At 38.1% G+C, this 21,744-nt stretch overlaps 1 protein-coding gene across 3 annotated transcripts in view; it reads right to left on the reverse strand.

The window, feature by feature from the left end:
- Positions 1 to 326: 326 nt before the first annotated feature.
- The window catches only part of GABPB1 (GA binding protein transcription factor subunit beta 1), a 31,885-nt gene continuing 10,467 nt past the window's right edge, over positions 327 to 21,744 (reverse strand). Inside the window, exons 2-10 of one of the 3 annotated variants that reach the window (XM_075207931.1) lie at positions 19,926 to 20,033; positions 18,640 to 18,807; positions 16,908 to 17,102; positions 16,582 to 16,693; positions 16,079 to 16,195; positions 12,984 to 13,172; positions 8,437 to 8,552; positions 3,593 to 3,649; positions 327 to 2,733 (exon numbers count right to left, since the gene is read on the reverse strand). In XM_075207931.1, coding sequence (XP_075064032.1) covers positions 2,581 to 2,733; positions 3,593 to 3,649; positions 8,437 to 8,552; positions 12,984 to 13,172; positions 16,079 to 16,195; positions 16,582 to 16,693; positions 16,908 to 17,102; positions 18,640 to 18,807; positions 19,926 to 20,033 — 1,215 coding nt within the window. In that variant the 3' untranslated portion in view covers positions 327 to 2,580. Of the gene's footprint in view, positions 2,734 to 3,592; positions 3,650 to 8,081; positions 8,183 to 8,436; positions 8,553 to 12,983; positions 13,173 to 16,078; positions 16,196 to 16,581; positions 16,694 to 16,907; positions 17,103 to 18,639; positions 18,808 to 19,925; positions 20,034 to 21,744 lie in introns of those variants that run through there. The other 2 variants (XR_012691257.1, XM_075207932.1) reach the window with 2 other exon arrangements.

The following is a 21,744-nucleotide window of genomic DNA, read 5'->3' on the forward strand; positions in this document are numbered from 1 at the left end:
GCTATGGGGTGCAGATTTCAGCAGCACTGGGACTTAAGATTTTATGCTTAGGTTCCCGTATCAATGTTAATTACTAAGGTTCCAGCAAAATTAAGGGCAAAAAGACATTTGTGCTGCCATGTTTTTAACCTTACATCCACTTAGATATGAGATCATGTAGTGGTATTTGACTTTTACAACCATGAAAGTGTTTCTACCATGTCGAAAAATTCACCATTTACAAAAAAATACAAAGTTGTTTCTTTCACTGCAACTTCTTTGGTATGTGTTTCTTGAAAATGACATGTATTAAACATAATTATTCTTTGAGAAAGAGTCAAAGGCTATTGAAACAAGTGAGATGCCATGAACACACCACCAAATGATGGTTTACTGTAGAGCAAATTGCAAATCTCTCCTCCCAAGGCAAACCATCCCAGAAGGCAATGATGATTTTTTCCCCAAAAGTCCATTATCAGGTTTATACTTTGAACAAGCCATATTCCTGAATTGTCAACATAATCACTCTGATCAAACCGATATTCTAGATGGGAACTGGATACATTGGCAGAAAGACAAACATTAAACTTTATTACTGAACAACCTATAGAGTGGAAGATGATGGCAAAACTACAGGTCATTTTAACAATTTAGATTTTTATCTACCACGCAGCTCTACATAATTATTATCAATGTACCTTTTTATATCTGTATGTATATGCAATTTGTTTTTTGTATAGTTGCCTATTTATTAGTCTGGTTGAACATGTGTTTCTCCTGCTCCAACATTTCTATTTATTTCCTAAAGTTGCGTGGTGCATCTCACAATCTTTTTCTATTACTAGATTATACTTCCATTGAGAAAGACAGATGATCCAGAATATATGTATATTACAAAAGCAAACAGCCACAAGCACACAGCTTCAAGTCTGAAGAATCCCTTATGCTTAAGATCTTTAATAATTTTCCTAGACATAATGACAACTGATCTATCAACAATTGAACAGCAGAAAACGATTTCTATATAAAAACAGCTTGATTACTAATATTTAAGCAAAAATAGTGGCACATCTCTGGAGTTCCTGAGGGGAATTACATTTCCTTAATATATTTGGTCTGATTATGCCTATGAAAAGAAATGTAAATGTTACACAACAGACACACCACATTGTGCAAACATTTGAATATCCACTGCATTGAGCGTTTCTATCACCTAGACACAGTGGATCTATATTCACCCTATCAATTCACTTGGAACTAGTAACATTACGGAGGCAGAAACTTTCACAATTTCTTACTAGGCATGGGACACTATATCCTGTGACTATGAAATAATGGTTGCAGAATCTTCATTTCTTCTAAGTAATATGGAACTGCAAAAAGAAAGCTTTGCATGTAAAAATAAAATCCTTCTACATTGCGATTCTTTTGTACTCCATCACAATATTTTCATGGAAAGGGAAAAATGATGGAACAAATTGGAAATGTGGGAAAAGAAAGAAAAACAATGATGACATATTGAAGTTTAACAGAAAGGTAACAATTTTACAATTACTGTTCTCTGTGTAATAATAGTAATACATCACTCATCAGCTTTCACACTCCATTTTCTTGGAATGAAGTCTGAAAATTTGCATACTTGATAAAATAAAATCTTGTTTGTAACTTGTGCATAGAATAAATGTGCCAGAACTATAACCTAAATTAAACTTGAGTGAATGAAAAAATACTTAAATTATTTTATGCCTTACATATACAGAAGCACAGCAGAAGTTTGAATTTCACATGTCCTGTTTTTAAATAGACTATATGCAAGTTTCATACATTTGGGTCTGAAAGAGTATGGCATGAACAACAAACATTCATGCTGCCAATTTTCCATATGCAGATCATTTATGTTAAATATATGTAGATCACTATGTTCCTGGACGATACCGAAGCCTGATATGGGCAGAAATGGGTATACAAAATACAAAAAAAAAAAAAAAAAATGCATGCAGCATATGTACAAAAGTCTCTTTTTAAAAAATATTAGCTTCATATACATGTAAATCTACCTGGATGCTTCAGAAGTTAAACATATAAAACTTTTTGCTTAGTAGAAAAAAAGGAAGTTTCAAACAAGAGACAAATGAAAAGCTGTACAAGATTTCCACTAGGAAATGGTAACCTCAAAGGCCTCGTTGATCCATTTAAAGAAAGCATTGCAGATATGAGAAGTTTTTGTAGACTGTGCAAAATAGAGAGCGGTACTTTTCCTGTACCTCTTTCTTACACATCAAATTTCGTCAAATTTGTTGACAATGATCTCTGCATCTTTCCAAAAATCAGTATCAACTTATCTGCTAACTATAAAAAGAAAAAAAGGAAAAAAAAAAAATATTATGTACAGTATTTAATCTTAAATACTTTTCACAAGGATTGACCTTTGTAAGACCAGCACTTGTATGATACATGTTCTTTCTGGAGATCTGTTCTCTGTCAACGCTCACAGATTCTGCAGGTTCCACCCATGGCATATAACAGTGCACAGAACAGGTCCTGAGCCATCTTCTTGAATAAAAATATCAAAAACTATATGTTTGCTCCAGTTAGCAGTGTTTAAACCACTTCTTTATTAGTCTGCAGCCTGGTCATTGCTTCTAGCTTCTGCCTGTATGCCTCTGCCTCTTGTTCTTTTTTCAGAAGTTGCTGGCGGTACTTCTGGGCTTCTCGGTTGGCCTCGTCAAGTTGCTTCTGAAGGGATTCTCTTTCCTGGAAAGAAATGAGAGAGTTTGGTTTACAGTGGTAACACTAAACCTGTGATTTGTTCCCTTAAAAAGGAAACTTTTGTGATGATCTGCTCTTTGCTCTGCTTGAAGGTACATTTTTCTTTTTAAGCTAGTGTCTGTGAAATTCCTGTCCTCTCACTCATAAAATCGGAAGGAGGTGACAGATACAAATATCTAAACTAAAAAAAAGTAAGCACAGACATTCATGGCAACAGGTCCACTTTACCAGAAAACATAATAGATAATGTGCATTCAACACAGAAGTACAAATTAAAAATAAATAAAATTAAGTGTAGGATAAAAATAAATACATGATGTGTTATAAAAATAAATTATAATGCTTTCTGGAAGGATGTGCGGTTTTAACATTTATTTTACTTGATTCATTCTATCTTTTAAGGTCCCTATGGCTGATAGGCAAGTAAAAGGTATTTAAAGACTTATTGCAAGAGTGTCATATTTAGCCCTCAAATGGACAATGAACTAAACTATTAGGCAAACAATTAAGCATGTTTATTAGCTGTAAGATTTGGTATATGGATGCTTAAATAATGCTGAATATAATGATGTACTAGCAGATACATCCACAATCATCACAGACTGCTGTAACAGAACCAAAAAAAACCCATAAAAAGACAAACCTTATTTGACTACACAAAGGGTGGCAAAAATGGAAAAAATGTCCCAAACATAAAACAGTGTGAGAGCATCATGCACTAGCAAATTAAATTTCACTGGTTTAAAAACTGAAAAACAAAAACATACACAAAATTGAGGTATGACTAATATAGAGATTCTCTCAAAAACATATAAAAAAAAGTCTTTAGAATATATAGAAGTACCTGAGAGAACTCTTGAGTATTCACAATATAGAATTCTGACCCAGAAGTTTCTGGAATCTAGTAGATCAAACAAAAGTTAAAAAGAAAAAACACAACAGTTTTAAAATCTGTGCAATGGAAATAGTAGAATGCTGTTTTTCATATTAAAAACCTAAATAAAAAAGGTGGTGTGATTTCTGGCTGAGTGCATGTAAATCTATAAAGGACATAAGGACAAGTAGACAAATATCTAGAACTTAAGAGCGCAGAGATGATTTCTGCCTACATTTCAAAGGCCTTCATGAAGAGTGAGTCAGTATCCCATTAGGAACAGCTTAAAAAGTGTATAACGGTATTCCAACACCGCCTGCGGATTAATCTGTTCTGCAAGTAGCACCGGTCCCAGTTTCTGTTCTGCTATATATTTTTGCTCTCCCATGAACAATTAAAGCCAAAGTAAGACCTGCTACCTGTTACTGCTCTGCAACACACACAGGAACCAGCTTTTCATCTACCAGTAGAAAGCAAGCAGACAGTGGTAAAGACGTACTCCTCAGTGTTCTGGTTTACCAGTGGTGAGCAGCAGTCACTCACATTTACAGCACCAAAACTTAAATATTAATATCTGGCCATTAATGGACATTAATATATGCCAATACATGTGTATTACTTACTTATATATTCTATAATATTTTACAAATAACTGAAACGTTTATAAATAAAAATTAAAGGAAGGAAAAACAATTATTATGCATAGTTAGTGAAAAAACAAAAAAATATATTTGCAATTTGATATTAGATGTATTTTTGCTTGCTTTGTATAGAACATGAAAAAAGTAATTTGCATATGCCTATATGGAAATAATGCGCAGACTCCACAAAGTGTCAACTGGTTCTCAATAAACGGCATGGAAATGTGCATATAATGGACTCTTGGAAGTGGAGGCTGCTGTCAGTGCTATAAAGCATTATCTGCAAGCTAGACACGTGCATATAAATTGGACCAACGAAAATGAAGATATACGGCCTGCCAGGTCACTTGGATTTGTAAGATTGGAAAAATTCTATGCGGTTGGCATCGGATATGTGTTTTAATTGAAATAATTTTTTTTGTATTTAGGGGTTGGTATGAATGTTTACAATGAATTTTTACAATGTGGCTGTCCCACATGTGCAAGTATTGGTTGCATCATCAGCCAGCATAAAACTGCTGTATAGTGGTGGCCTGACATTATAGATCTAGAAATGTAATTATTCTTTGCTTGATATTAATGGACAGAGGTAACATAACATTGGAATAATTGTAAACTGAGACAGTCACAGGATTTCTATGATCGGTGGGGTTAGAGTAATGATCCTATGGGGGACAATGATGATGGTGGACTTCCCAAATCTGCCTTTACGAGTGTGTACACTCAGGAGTGGCAGAGGGGAGTAGAAAACTAGCATCTTTTGACACAAAAACTTTGAACTTCTAAAACTTAGCGAACTTATGAACAAAGGACCAGAAGGCTGCCCAACAAACATTGAGCTGCCCAGAAGGTGCTCCCAGAGAAGGTTTCCCAGCCTCAATGTAAGCCTGTCGGATTTACTACCTAAAATCCAAAGAGTGACGAGATCCCTCTTCCTCTGAAGACTGATCTTGTCACAATCCCGGGATCACCATGCCGTTATACTGAAAGGATGACTTTGTCACAAGGACAGATCTATCCTCCTGAAAAATGAGAGATCTGAGAGCTGGGGGTAAATGTATTAATCTACAATTGTAGCAAATTGCCGATATGCACATTTAAAAAAACTGCAATGTGTTTAAAGGCAAATTTTGCCTTTAAACACATTATCGGTTATAAAATTTGCCCGGAAAAATCACCAAATATCAGTAATTTGCTACGATTGCACAGTTCTCCACCCCTGAAATGAACAGCGCAGACAATGCTGTAACATTTAGTTCCATCCAAAGCATGTTCTATTTGACTTTTGCCATCGCAAGGGAGACAGATTGTTGAATTAGCTGGTCAAGCGATTTAGAAACTTGTTCCATTTCAGTATAAGCTCAAACGTGAATGCTTTTGAATGGAACTGTGCAAATTGCACGGCCTAGAAGGTCGAAACCATCTTCCCTAAGATATTCATGTCCATGTGAACAAAGATCCGTTTATATAGATTCATACATACACACATATAAACCATATATGAAGCTTATCACCCAGTACCCTGAAGTGGAAACAAACCACTGGTCCTTGTTCAGAGGCATAATTCTCCACCACAGGTGCCTCTGAGTGATCAGGCAGCCTGTTCTATGTACTGTTTTTCTGAGGGCTTGGAACCCATCTGGCTGGCTGACAAAGTCTGCTTTTCCCCTCTGTTGTCATCCATGAGAGGAGAGGACCCCCCCCTTCTTTATATGCAGAGTGAAAATCCAAAACATGGGACCCCGCAACTCAGATATATTGACTGGCAGAAAATAACCTTTTTCCCTGCCCTTCGCCTGGCTAATGGATCCTATCCACTTCCGGAGCAAATTAGACATTTTTTGAAAAGTACATATCGACTCAAGAGTTATCATAGATTCTGTGTCCGACTCCCAGATCTTAAGCCAGACGCTATGGTCCATAGAACCCCTGAAGCTGGATTCTAGCTCCAACCCAGCATCCATGCCTCGTACCCCCCATGTGGAGGCCAAAATGGGTCTGAGAAACATCCCAGCTGTAACATATATTGACTTGACTGTAATATCCTTGAAGGCCACAGCATTTGCAACAGAAATAGTAGTGGTCTTGGACTATTTACCTATGTGGGCACCCACCTTGGTGGCATTTCCATTTTAACACTATTTGCACTAGGGAAAGGATAAAGGATATGCAATATGCGTGATAGCTGAAACATGCATTCAGGTTTCACCCATGCTTCACTAGTAAGTCCTCTAATTGAGGAAATGGGAAGCAAAAGAACGGTTTCTTTTTCCTTTTAACCAGCGTATTGTCCAGCACCTCCTATTCCTCGATACCTTTAATGTTTTCTGCTTGCTGCACTAAATTCCACAGCATGCTGTCTAGTGGAATCCTCCTTCTAATACCAGGAATCCTCACTGTTCAAGTCCACTGCCACCTAGCCCTCCTCCAGAGAAGAGAAGAGTCTAAATCCTCACAGGAATGGACTACTGCAGGACTGTGACATTGAGTTGTAGCTGAGTAGACAGAATGTTGAATTTTCTCTAAAGAAGGAAAAAACTTAACGAGGCTCTGGACTGAACTTGCTAGACTTCGGGTCAAAAGAGGCTCAATGGGTGGAGTTGTCACTAGGCCAAAAGACGCTTGACTGAAAGGCCTCAGATGACGGACTTTCTTACCAAAACAGTAACTTCCTCAGCCCATTCCTTGGGCATCCTGCAGCCAGGAGGCTGATTTGATGCCGCTGGCCACATCAATGATGAATACAAGCCTTCACTGTCAGAGACAGCCCTGTTGAAAAGCACCCTACACTAGTGGACACTCAGAAAAAAATAGGTTCCTTGCAGGGAGGGCATATAGAAGGGGGAGCGGTTTAAAACTTTGTAAAGAAAATCTGAAGGGCCAAACTCCTGTCTGGATCGTTTATGACCCCACTGTCAGTATCCCCCTTAGAAAATATATTTATATTATATATAACGTGTTCTGCAATATTCTTATGCATAGATCATCTTTCAGTACATTTTCCACATTGGATCGCCAACGGATTGAAAAGAAAAAAGTCTCTGTAATCTTTTGCTTAGTGTAGTAGCCATCTCTTGTGGTCCAGCTATTGCAACTATCCAAGATATTCAAGGAAGAGCATGGATATAAACTAGTTAGTGGATGGACAGAAACAGGTTATGACATACTCTAAAGGGTTCAAGAAGAATGTGCGCATTGCTTAAGTTACATGTACATTTAGGTTTATTTACGCTGTACGAGTCACTTATAGTAAAAAAACAAAAATTCTATTTATTACTGGGAAAATTACATCATTTGCTGCCAGAGGGGCACACAAGGGTCCTCAAAACAAATCATCAGGAAGCGAGTGTCACCGGGTTCTTTATAATGAAATAAATGCAAATACATTTGAGGCCACTATGGCAACAAAATGGTACCAAGGCAGGGGCGCACGCAGGATTTTTAGAGGGGGATTTCCCCCCCACCCCAAAAAAACAAACAAACAGCGAGAGAGCTGCTGCGCATGCGCCCATTTCGGCAGCACTGTACTATACAGCAGCTGCGGCGCCTTCAAAGAAGCGTCCACGGCAGTGCTGTATACAATACAGCACCACCGCGGACACTTCTTTGACAGCGCCGCCTCTGCTGTATAGTACAGTGCTGCTATGTAGGGGCACTTCTTTAGAGGAGGGGAGGGGTTTCTGGAGACCCAGAAACCCCCCCTGCGTGCGCCCCTGCAAGGCTGGAAGACAGGTGTAACAGAACACTCCAATAAAAAGATGGTGGAAGTACTGGAAAGTGACACCCAAAAGTGCTGTTAATTTGTAAGAACCGCACACCTGTGATAGTTGAAGGCACTTTCACATCATGTAAATGGTAAAATCAGAGATGAAGCAAATCAGAGATATTGTATATTCACAAGGTATCTTCGTTCCACAGACTGCACAATAGAGAGGAACAAATTGTCAAGCATCAAAACCATAAAATGGATAATGAAAACATATGAAGTACTCAAAATAACTTTGTTAAATGTAACGCTATGAAATACAAATGTATTTCAAGCACAAAAGAAATATACAGAAAATAAAAATAATTGCATTATATAACATATAGAAAGGGTTCTCTCTGTGACAAAGCTTCAATCGCAAATATTTAAAGTGCGCTACAAATGAACAGCTTAAAAAATCCAACTACCTCAATTTCTGCAGTGTCCATGCGATTTTCAATTATCTCAATGCATTGCCTTTTAGAAGGGGGCTCTTCACTGATCACAGTTTCTTCTGCAATGTCAGTTGCTGGTACAGTCAATACTGCAACAATAAAAAAAATTAGCACGCAAGATCTGGTTTTAGAAGACTAAAAGTTTCTGATATTTCAGAAAATGATCTCCATTTCAAATGTATATTCTGTACATATAAAATATATTTTGTAATCAAAAGCATCGTAAATGACTAAAGTTAATTTCATGACCAGGATTTTACATGTAAGGGTGCAGCACAGTTGTAAATACACAGGATTTAAAGGGGAACTAAACAAAGCGAAAAAAAGAAACAAACCCAAAACATATAGGATTCACACTTTTGACATACTTGTCAACTCTCCCGGATGTCCGGGAGAGCAGGCAAGTGTCCCGCATATTGCAATTTACTCTTGCGACAAATTACGGTTTTTGTGGCGGGGGTGGGCCCAAAATGACGCTATTCCCCCTCCCACCCTCCAACCACGCCCCCTGTCCGGGATCTCCCGGAATTCACTATTCAAAGGTTGGCAAGTATGACTTTTGATTGTAACCTACAGTGCCATATGAGTCAGTTATAGGTGTGAAGAATATAATACTAGCAAAGCTGCATATTAGAAACCAGAAGAGCCAAACAAATGCCCACAATATCAATGCATCAACTGCTTTTCATGCAGCCAAGTTTACTAATAATCATATGAATGGGTATTAGTCAGTGGGTGTTTTCAAAAAGCAGTTACCATGTTCAGCTCTGTGTAGTAATGACTCTGATAATAGGATAGTGTAAACTTGCACAATTTTAGGGCTCTACGAATAGTATTATACTATTAGTGGTATAAATACCCTGTAATATACCAACTGTACCAGTTATATGCCAGTAAGATGCACAGTAACAGTAGTAATAAGTCACTAGTAATAATACTGAGCAATATGCCAGCAGTAGAGGTTATATGGCAGTAGCACAGTATATCGGCAGGAATGTACAGGAATATACAAGTAGCAGTAGCCCTGTAAAACACAAGCAGTGGTGTAAGACATCATTAGTTACCCAGTAATATAGTAGTAGTAGTACCAAGTAATAAACCCTGTCAGTGTTATGTGACATAAAAAGGTGTACACTTCTTGCTTCTATTTGACAGTCATCAGCTAATTTAGAAGCTAGTACACCACCAGCACTAATGGTAAGCGCCTCTCTTAGACAAATTGTGGCCCTAGGCAGAAAGAATGGTGGGGTCCTCTACACTGGACATGCTGGACCAGCATCTAAGTGTAATTTTACATCGCCAGCTGCATTATACAGACTGTATTGCACAAACTGCCCATTGCATTGTTTTTTTAGGGTTTTTATTGTTTTGTTTTTTTTTTCATATACTGTAGTTGAAAATGCACACTGCTGCATTACAAGAACAAAAAAGGAAAAAGAAGGATCAGCAACTACAGTTCATACCTGTAGTATTCCCTCAGTGCCTCACAGAGTTTGCTTTTCTATATGTTTTCTGAACTAGAGAGCTGACTGCATATGCATTATGTCCAAAATCTACAAGCTGCTATATACTGACCCACTGCAATATCAGCATTTTGGCTGATACAGATGGTGAGAGATCTGGAGAGGATAGATATATTTGGGTATCATCAGCATAGAGATGATATGAAAAACCCAAAGGAGCTTATTAGTTTTCCAAAAGAAATGGTATAGATAGAGAAGACCAGAAAACCCAGGAATAAGCCTTGTAGTGGTTAGCACTTCTGCCTTACAGCACTGGGGTCATGAGTTCAATTCCCGACCACGGCCTTATCTGTGGGTAGTTTGTATGTTCTCCCCGTGTCTGCGTGGGTTTCCTCCGGGTGCTCCGGTTTCCTCCCACACTCCAAAAATATACTGGTAGGTTAATTGGCTGTTAACAAATTGACCCTAGTCTGTGTGTTAGGGAATTTAGACTGTAAGCCCCAATGGAGCAGGGACTGTTGTGAGAGAGTTCTCTGTACAGCGTTGCGGAATTAGTGGCGCTATATAAATAAATGATGATGATGATGTGGTACTCCAACTGGTAGAAGAGGTAGAGAGGAAGTGGATCCAGAGAAACGAACATTGAAAGATCGCTTTAATAAGTAGGATGAGAATCAGGAAAGGATGGTCATGAAGACCTATCGAATGTACTTTTGTATGAGAAGAGTTGTCAACAGTGTCAAATGGAGCAGAGAGGTCCAGGAGAATTAGAAGCGAATACTAACTGTGACTGGATCACTATTAAATAACTTTTGGTAAAAATGTATTTAAAGCAAATAGCGCAGGGCACTTATTTATGTAACTGCACGTGCATTTATATTTTGATATTGTGTGTATTGCGAGATAGGAAATCGTTATTTCTGAGACCAGGGGAAGAAATTCGTCTCTTGTCTAACCTTCCTATAGGATATGCCTATTTCTGATGTATATATCTGATACAATGAGCCGGTGTTTACCAAGCCTTTGGTGTATTGTGATTTGGGGAAGTGGCTTGTTGTGGGTCCTTTTGTTGTTCTGTGGAAATGTGTATTCGGCGACTGTCTGAAGTATTCATGCCAGTCAATCCTTTTGCGTTGCTAGTGAGTCTCCTGTCTCTGAAATAAGATCCAGGAAATCACAGCAAGGTTTTTAAGAATTTCATAGCGGAGTATAAATATTAGTGGCTTTGCAATGCATGTAAATCCATGTTTGTGTAAATATAGTACTTCCTGATTCTAAAAATAGACTATTTCTGAACTGTATAAAAGATAAGCTGTGTGAGCATGCAAGTGTTCCTCTGATTTCAACATCTGACTTGATCACTAGTACCTCAAACCAGTGTGAGCAAATAAACCATCTTGCTTCAAAGACCTGCTTGGAAACATCTTCAATATCGCTGTATTCCTGTGATCTACAGATTAGACCCTAAATCTAATCCATTCTCCGGCTGTCTTTGAGGTTTGGACCCAAGCTTTTCCAGTACCACCGCTCTGCCTGCTACCCATGCAGCCCTGGTTAGTGTGATAGGCCAGGGGGGATCCATTCACAGCAACCCGGATCCATAGTAAGAGGTCCGGAGTTACCAGCCCGGGTACACCAGCAACGAGGTACACTAGCAGAAGGAACGTGGTTCCGAGTGCCATAGAAAAAGCTCAGTGGTGGCAGCATTATAAGCCCCTCCTACTGCGGCAAGAGGGCGCATTTGGGATAACAAAAGGGAACAGTGGCAAAGTAAGCCCAGCCGGTTCCCAGCAACAACAGACAGTGTGACAGGATGGACCGCCTATACCACCCTAACCATTACATTTTGCAATGATGAAATCATTGATCACCTTAGTCAGTGTAGTCTCTGTGTAGTGTTGGGCATAAAGGCCTGACTAAAAACGCTCCAATAGGTTGTGTGAGGAAAGAAAGCGTGAGGCACGAGTGTAGGCAATTCTCTGAAGAAGCTTAGAGGGGCATGGGAGCCGAGAAGGGGTGGTAATTTGAATGAGTTTGTCAGAAAATTATTTTTTCAGAATAGGACTAATCACTGCAGGATTGCATAGTGATGGAAAGATACCAGTATACAGAGTAAGAGATTACATATTTTAGTTAAGGTTGAGATAAAAAGAGACTGGGATTGAGTGATTTCTGAAAGCATAGGATCAAGAGGATAAATAGTAGAGTACGAAGATAAGAAGAGAGTAGGATAAAATGAAGAGAATGTGATCAAATGAAAAGAACGTACAGGGGAGAAACTAAGCATGTTGCCTGCAGAATAAGAGGATACAATTTCATGTTGGATCTTATCAATCTTGTCCTTCAAGTAGGAAGCAAAATCTTGGGCACTGATAATAGTCAAAAGGGCTGAGAAGAGATTTAGATGTATTAAATAGGCATTTGGTATTAGAAGCCTGAGCGAAGATAAGAGATTGAAAGTATGTTTATTTTGAAAAGGAGTGGTAGACAGCAGTACATGTGAGGAAATCATTGGTAGCACAAGATTAATGGCAAGATTTACACCTTTGCAAGAAAGTTTTTGAAGATGTTGTGGTACTTTAGTCACAGCTGGCATCGAAGTTGATGTGGTGTGTGAAGAGTAGCTGGAGCCAGTTAATGAAGGGCTTTTGCTAGGGTTTGGTGAAAATTTGGTACTGCCATATCAAGAGACGAGAATGTAGACATTGGGGAGAGAAGGTGTTGCAGAGAGGTAGAAAACTGTTGAAAATTAAGATTTCTGCGGATATGAAGAGGCTTGGTAGAGTTGGACAGCAGAGAGGTTAAAGTAATGGAGGAGAGTTTGTAGGCGATAAGGTGATTTTCCGAGAGGGGGAAAGGTTTGTTAAGGAAATACAAAACGGAGCATAGTCTAGAGAATAGAAGATCAAGGCAGTGGCGATGAATAGAGGAGTCAATCTACTGGAAGAGGCGCAATATGATTGATCGCAAAAAACAACATAAGAGGAATGTGACAGACAACCAAATTTAGATCTAAAAATTGCATTCTCAGTTGAAGCAAACTAAATGCTCACATACCTTGTTGACCATCTGGCATAGTGACAATAATTGGCTGACCTATTCCACTTGATGGGATAGCAGACTGAAGATTACCAAGATGGATGCCATCTGTCACTATTGTGATGACTTGTTGTCCACCAGAGCTAACAACTTGTTGTATTGCACCATCCACCGACTCAGCAGTTACCACTTCTTCTGTAGCCACCACTAAACAACACAATACAAATGCAAAGTTAAGAATTTGTGAACAAAACTTGTGTGTGTGACTAGTGAATAGCAATTTGTACTTCATCTTCACTGTTTCGCAACTAAGATTTATATATTTTAAAGTATCAATCGCATATAGACATTTTTTTCTCTATTTAGCAAGTTAAGTACCTTTTAATGTGATAATTTTTCTTAGCTGTCCTCCTACAAATCATTATCTCCTTTTCAAAATTTGGTGGGCAGACAAATATGGCTTCCAGTAACACACACAGACTTAATGTATGTCATGTGAATGTAGAGGGTGAAAGGAGCCGAGTATTTTACAGTGCAGACAGAGTTCAGAAGGCCACTCCAAAGCCTCTTTGCTCACTACATCATGTACCATCTGACTGTGGTTGCCATGGTAGTAACAGGACATTGGGGAAGCTGTGCAGAATTATAAATCATTTATAGCAGCCTGAAGAAGCAAACCAAGGAAAAATGGTAATTACCAATAATTATAGCCTGCCACAGCCTGTCTCATTTGTCCATGTGTTTGCTGCTTTAAACCCAGTAGACTACACAATCTGTATATTATTTTTAGTTTAAACCAGTTTGTTATTTTCATATAATTTGAATTGACAATTAACTTTGCACAAAAGTAGTTTACATTAATTTGAAGAAAACTTACACTAATTTCAAACCAATACTATTCCCCCAATGTAACAATATCATTTAAGGATAAAGAGAACTACATATTATGATAATTGTAATGCATTTGACAAATGTGGGGCAGTTTAAAAAAGATTAACTTATCCAACTTTGCAACTGGCTCTCATACTGCTACTGTACATCCACAAGAGCTCGTTATCATTAATGTGAAGCATGGGCAATAGAAAACATAACTCTGGGATTTTCTTTTTCATTTTTTTTTTTTTTTTTTAATATCTGCTAGACATTTAAAGTCGAACGTTTAGGGTGGAGAGCACAATTAATAGAAGTTGTGAGGCTGCAGAAAATAGAAAAGTTAAATAAAAATATCAGGAACCACACGTTAATTAATCAACCATAGCCCTAAGAAAACAAATATCTTCAGTTATCTGCCAGTACAAAATCTATAAGTTTACATGTTATACCTCAGTTCTAAACAAGTCCCCTACTGTATTAAAACAAAAAAGATAATAACATAAAAATACTTGTTGCACATGTGCAACATGTGAGTTTGGAAGAATCAGAAGATTATGCACTTAAATAGCAATAGAAAATAGCACAGATACATTTTAACCAAACATTGGTTGCTCGGTTTTCTGATACACTTAAATCAATTTCAGAAAGAAACACAGGTAGTCTTCTTAAAGTATAACTGAAAGCCAATAGTCAATTTGTCTGCAATTATCTTCCACAAAGCCAAGCTACTCAACATCACCAATGGGTTCTTTGATTTCTGTCATTTTCCCAGCACAGTGGAAGCTTTTCTAGCTATATAGTAAATCTAAAGTCCCTGCTTTTACGTCATGACTGGAGCCTGAGATCAGACATATTTCTACCATGATTCAAGCTTTCATCTCTACAATTAATTACTGCATTATTTTCAAAGACAGTCATCCTCATAATGAAAGTACTTTCAATCTCTGAGCATGGAATAACTACATTATGGGGCAGTCTATATAAAATGATTATAGCACCAAATTATAAGCAGAAAATTTTAAATGAATTAAATAAAATACAACTTTTGTTTTAGGCTCAGCAGTACAAATATCATTGTAACCCCACTGTAATGGCCTGACTTGCAAAAAAACTCCTTATGTCCCCTTACCCACTTTCATCAAAATGCATGTTTTAATTATAGTTTAAATTTTAGCAAAATTATGCAAACAGAAAATGTTAGTGTGTATAGATTCCATTAGCCACTACCATTTTCTATCGTGTGCACTTGGTTGTGGTGCCATTTCCCAACGATGCCTGCTCCATGTACTTGGAGTTTGTGCGAGTTTCCTCTGTTAGGTTAATTGGCCGCTGACAACAACTTAACGTGTGTGTGTGTGTGTGTGTGTGTGTGTCTTTAGACTGTAAACTCCTGTGGAGCAGAGACTAATCTGAATGAGAAAAAGAATTCTCTGTACAGCGTTGCGGAATTGGTGGCACTATATAAATAAACAATGATGATGATTCACTGCAACTAAAAGCATTATGGTCAACGGAGTATCCTCAATTGATAACCCCCACTGGAATTGCTCATTATCCACTGCATTGAAAACATGACCACGGTGTAGATGCTGTGTCAATGGTGTTATAGTAATGCCAGTCAGCGCTACTATATCTATATTTTGACTATGACAGTTAGGCTAAGACAGGGGTCAGCAACCCCCACTTTCATCTGGCACGACGAGCTCCGCAGCTGCCTCACTAAAGCAGCTGAAGATGGCCGAAATGGAGCTCGTTATGGAATGAAGGAGGGGTGCTGACTCCAAAGGTATATATGAGGAACACTGTGAATTAGGGGCACTAATGTGTCATAATTTGAACTGGGGCAGTACTGTGTTGCATAACATGAACATTTAATTGTTGGTACTATTAATATTATATTAGCCTCACAAAATAAGACAATTAAATTACACATACACGTAGATTTATTAATGTCCGAGATGGCGTCAGCAATCAGAGCACAGCAGCGGTGCTTGGCCATAACAGGCTTTTCCATCCTTTGCATGGGGAAGGCTCGCAAAAATCTCTCATAAAGGCTACCGCTGGTGACAGTGATCACCAGGTATATAACAGATGGGCAGAAGCCAAAAATTTAGGCCTTTTGTGCCTTGGATGAATAGACCCATGTGTCTATAAATTTGATTTTACTTTGTCCCAAATTATTCATAAAAAGTTTGCATGCTCTAAAAGGTCACCTTTAAGTTGTGAAAAGACATACAAACCTGGCGTTTCTGAAGAATTGGACAATGGAGCAGAGGCTTCAGCTAACGCTGCCAATGTAGCCAAAACAGAGGTTGATGAATTGCCAAACTGCACTGTAGAAGATATCCCATTGTCATCTAGTAAAGAAATATCATTGGTTACAGAAACATATGCCACTAGGACTGTGGGCTAACTCAAGCATTCCCAATTTCTCTTGGTTCAAATTCATCTCCAATTACAAACCACTACACTGCCAATCATTTTATCACATGTAATGTAATTTGTTTAGCTGGAGTACTAGGCTATGTATGGAGATAAGACCTACACAACCACCTTGCCCTGACCATACATTATGCTCCATGTCAGAGTACATATGTATGTGAATGAAATGTGACGTGCACTGTGCATAGTCACCAGTTTAATTTCTAGCAGAAAAAAAAAAAAAAGGGTAGAGCAGCACAGTCTTTCCTTATTTTAATACAACAACTAAGCTTTACTTTAAACCATCTTTTCTTTGCCTTACCTGTCAGATTTACTACACCTCCCGGTCCAATGAAGAATTGTGGAGTAGCTGTATGTATTGTTACCGTCTCTGGGCTTTCAGGATTTGTATTAATTTGGTTTTGCATTGCAAGCTAAGACAAAAAATTAGAAAACTTTAAATTACAATTAGAAAAGCAAATATCAAGTTTCTACATAAACTATTTAAGATAGCCAGCTGGTGAAATTTCAGAGGCAAATATTTCATAATGTTTTGGTAGTTCTCTTTGTCTTACAATAACCCATGCTGTTGCATGTCACAAAGCACCGTTACAAAACACAGGTAAAGCCTTGAAAAAGTAAAACTACCTGGAGTATTTCTGCAAGATCCTCATTTCCATTATCCACAGAGATATCGAACGCAGTTTTACAGAACTTGCTTTGTGTATGTACATCTGCCCCATATTTTATCAAAATTTCTACTACTTCGTGATGATTGTGTTCAGTTGCCCAGTGGAGAGCAGTCATTTTCAACATGTCTTTGGCATTGATGTCAGCACCATGCTAGAACGACACAAAATTGTGTTACATGGAGTAATATTGTGCTTCAGAAAAAAAAAAATACTGCAGATGAAAAGACCATGCATTTATAGGGCACTATGTTAAAAGTAAATTACACCACTTTCCAATCCAAACAGCAATATTATATAGTCAATTCAAGATAAAAAAATAGCATTAAAAAACAGCACAACATGTACTTTGATATCTTTGCTAGCAATTACAATGTGCATTTCATAACTGCATTAGGAGAGACCTTAGGAATTAGTATGAAAATCATTGATGGTGTTTACATATATAAATATACACAAAGACTTTTTTGCAGTGAGACAGTGTGTTTGTACACATTGCACAAAGGCATGATGATGGTCCTTTTCAGCAATCACCCATCCCTTCTTTATTAGTGCTCCCTGCTCTATTCTAGGATATTGAATGGCAGGTTTGTGTATTAGCCAACTTCTTTTTCCCCTAAAGCAATTTAAAATAAATTGTTCTGTATTCTACGTGTTTATCTATTATTAATTATGTATTTGAAAATTGATGATGTTTAATTATTAACTTCTATAGCTAAATATGACTTGCAAGTTGCTGGTCTTCAAAAGCGAGTGAACCCTATACTATGTGAGCCAAGTGAATGTATCCTTGCTTTAACCTCTGGCTGCTCACTGCTAAGCACAACCGATGCAGCACTGCTGTATTACAATGTACTTCTAAGTTGTTCAGCAGTCAGAGCACAATGCAAGTAAGTAATCAGTAATTACACTATAGCGTTCACTTGCTGATGCAGACCTGCAATCTCCAGATCATGCTTGAAATAAATGCAGCCACGTAAATTAATGAAAAAGATAATTTTTTCCCCCCCAGCCAATGCACAAACCTGCTGTCCACATTCCCAGGTTACAGCAAGAAATTATGAGTAACAGGGCTTGGGGGAGGGAAGTCAAGGTAGTTTTCAAACTCATTTTACTTTAACTTTTTTAAAAATAAAGTACAAAAAAAAGAAAGCAATAATGAAGAATAGTGTCTCTAACCACCCCCCCCTCCCCCATTCACCAACACTTGCCTTATATCTAAGAATTCAGGTGCTAGAGTTCTATAAAGCAGAATAACTTTTATTTAGAAATATGCTCTCTGTTGACTCATTACTCCTGGCTATACTCAATTTATGATGATGCTTCTTGTGGCACAGAAAGACACATTCATTTTTCAAATCAGAAGCTGGTGACAATAAAAATTGATATAAATGCTTTGGGGGACATAACTAGTTAAAACCAGTCATTTAGGCCAATGGATTCCAAACTTTTTCAGTTAAAGGCACCCTTAAGGTCTCCAAAATTTTTTCAAGGCACCCCTAAGCCACTGGCCCTGGCACCCCTGTGAGATCGCCAGGGCACCCCAGGGAGCCTAGGCGCACAGATTGGGAACCACTGATTTAGGCAATGGAAATGTTCATGCAGAATGCCCCCCCCCTTCCCCCTTTCCAAAAAAGAGATCCCACCGAAATCACAACAGAGGAGTAACCAACAATACACAAGTATCTCACCTTGATTAAAACTTCTACTATGTTAGCATGTCCCTCCGAGGCTGCCATATGCAAAGGAGTTCTGTCAACTTTTGTACGTGCATCTCTACTCACTCCTGCCCTAAGTAACACTTCAGTGGTAGAATAGTGACCATATTGAGCTGCTAGATGGAGCGGGGATGTTCCAAGCTGCAATCACAAACATAAAACACATTTAAATAGGTGTTAATTTGTTAATCTGAACTAGCATTCAACCAATCCTGACTTTAAACTACAAAATTAGTTTGTACTCCTTTCTGTGTATTTTTTCTTCATATAATACAAACACTTATGTGGAAGTGACTGTGCTTTTATGTGTGGTGTTCTTACTGTCGACTACCAGTAGACCAGAGCTTTACAGTCATCAAAGGGCAACACCCTAAAAGAAAAAAAAAATACTATCCAGGCAAATGTGCTTATTTTTATTGTCCTTAGACACAACAGGCCAACTGTATACTTACAATTATATCCAATCAATAGATCAGAGTTAATCTATTGTTATATGCTAACAAAAACAAATCTGTGTGGACATGATGAGGATCCCCTCATAGGTTAGCTGTGTGTGATGTCAAATGCCTTCAAATCATATACCCATTACACTGCCACCTTTTTATTTTCTCTTCTGGCTAGACATAGTTTGATTACCTTTTTCCCAGGATTTATTTCAATGATTCAAAATTCTAGGAAACTGTTATGGCATACTAGCCAACTTTAAAATACTGCCCTTCGGGAGATCCTGGAGGGGAGGAAAAGTAGCAAGAAAAGATGGGGTTGTGGCACCGCAATTCGTGTCATTTTGGCTCTGTCAACATGGTTTACTGCAATGCAGCAATCGCAGTATCTCGTTGCAAGGCAAAAATCACCAGATTTGCTTTGAATCGAGTCATTGAGGCCCCATTAGGAGTGGGCGGGATCTGGGAAAAAGACCAGCTCTGATGGGGGTCTGGGAGAACTATACAAAATACCTAGTCTCCCAGACATTCCAGGAGAGTAGACAAGCATGGTTGTTTATATATTTCATTTTGAAAGCTGTATATCTTATCTATGTGGACATTCTATGCATGCTAAAGCACACTGTTTGTTTAATGTACCATGCTTGTAGATGAAGATTAATGCCATTTTGCCCCTTTTTAAGACATAAGAAGCAAAAGTAAACCAGTAATGTCAAGTATGAAATTGTAAAATCCAAAAAATCCTATCGTTTGTCTATGCATGAATTTTTTTTAAATGTAATTATAACATCATATGCACACAACATAAACTATTACCCAGTCTGTGGTAAAAGGTGCTCCATTTGCCATTAAGATACGGACTTCATCGTCTTGACCAGCCCGAGCAGCTTCTAAAAGCTTCTTTCCCAAATCTACCAAGGACATCTAAACAAAAACATACAAAAGTTTGTTAAATATATCATTAAACCAGCTTGCATAATTTTCAATGAAATTTTTACTAACCCTTCCAGTGCCACCCCATTTACTGTAGAATCAAATGGAGTACCTCTCCTCTTCTAGTGTCACCCACATTGAATTTAGATGAAGTGCTAATGAAACCTTCAGGTCCACATGTACCAGTTTGCCCATGAACCGAACTATTTAAAAATATTCATTCATTTTATATATATTTTTTTTACGTAGGTCTCCTGCTTTCCTCGCTGTATTTAACCCACCTCAGGCTTGATTTTCAGTGCAATTATGATTGAGTCATGATGTAAATTAGCAGAGAATATGCAAGAAGTGTTTTGTCCATATGTAACAGTATGTTCTCTGGACGATCACTAAAAGGCAGTGGAACTAGAAGGGAAGGTTTCACAATCTACAGGGAAGCCACTGACCTGCTAGTGACGTTTAAAAACAAACAACCAGCCCCCTCCACTAGCAGTTGAAATAAATTATAAAAAATAAATTGCTACCCAGTTTCACAAGCCACCCATTTCGCATAGAATATATCCTCCCCATATATTATGGAAAAGTACTTTTAAGAACATTCTTTTAACGCGCAATGGACATTCACCAACCAAATATGCACAAAACATTTTCAACTCTAACAGTGTAAAAACACTATACGTATATATGAATAAGATGAACATATCCATTCGGAATCAATTACATTTTCTTCTATAGAGGACCACTCTTCATCTTGAATGAAAGATAGGAATAGAAATAGCCCTATTATGGGTGATATAATCCTAAAAATACACCATCCTTGTGAAAGAGGCACTAAATATACACTAATCTAATATATATAAGCCTAGCGGCGTGTGTTAGTGTGTGGAAAAAACTATTTTCTCAGAAAGGGCTCATCCAATTGACCTGAAATTTGGTATACTGACATTATTTGACAAAAAAATTATAATAGTGAAGTCAGTTAACTTCCATCATCCCCCCTTCCCCCCGTGGGAGGGGTAGTAAAGGCTAAATTTACGAGTTGAGGGCTCAAAGTACGAAGTACGGAGAAGCAGTGATGTGAAAGTGCAGGTTATGAATACTGCCCTTCAAGGAAGACTGATTGAGCACAGCGATAAGGTGTTTAGCAGAAACGTTGTGCATCGAGAGGTTTTAGAACAGTAAGACAATGGAGATGAAGGATGTGGCGATGAAGAATGAGGTGATGGAGAAGAATGATGAGGTGGTGACATGTGGACAAAACCACGTTAAAAAAGGGCGCTTGCGTCGGGAAGTAACGCTCTTCCCCTGAGGAGGCCTGGCCTAGCCCCAAATGCATGACAAGAACCTTTTTAACACCTTAAGTAGCTTAATTTGACTAGAATGCATGAGTATCATGCACGGGTTAACTTGTTTGTATATATGTATGTAATCCAATATGAAATCAAATATTCATCAAATTATGAAGAAGGACCACAGAGGGAATATATCACTCATGAACTTTTCGATCACAGCCACATCTGACCAATCTCTCACACCTCACAAAGAGGTGTGGGAACATGACCTTGGAATTACACTGGACAGCGAGGAATAGTTTGTCTTTCGCACTCGAACAGCCAAGGTCTCCATTAATGCAGGTATTCAAGAGAATTGTTATGAAATTTATGCTCATTGGTACATGGTTCCAGATAAACTCCACTGTATG

Source organism: Mixophyes fleayi, chromosome 4, assembly GCF_038048845.1.
Source record: "Mixophyes fleayi isolate aMixFle1 chromosome 4, aMixFle1.hap1, whole genome shotgun sequence".
Classification (NCBI taxonomy): domain Eukaryota; kingdom Metazoa; phylum Chordata; class Amphibia; order Anura; family Limnodynastidae; genus Mixophyes; species Mixophyes fleayi.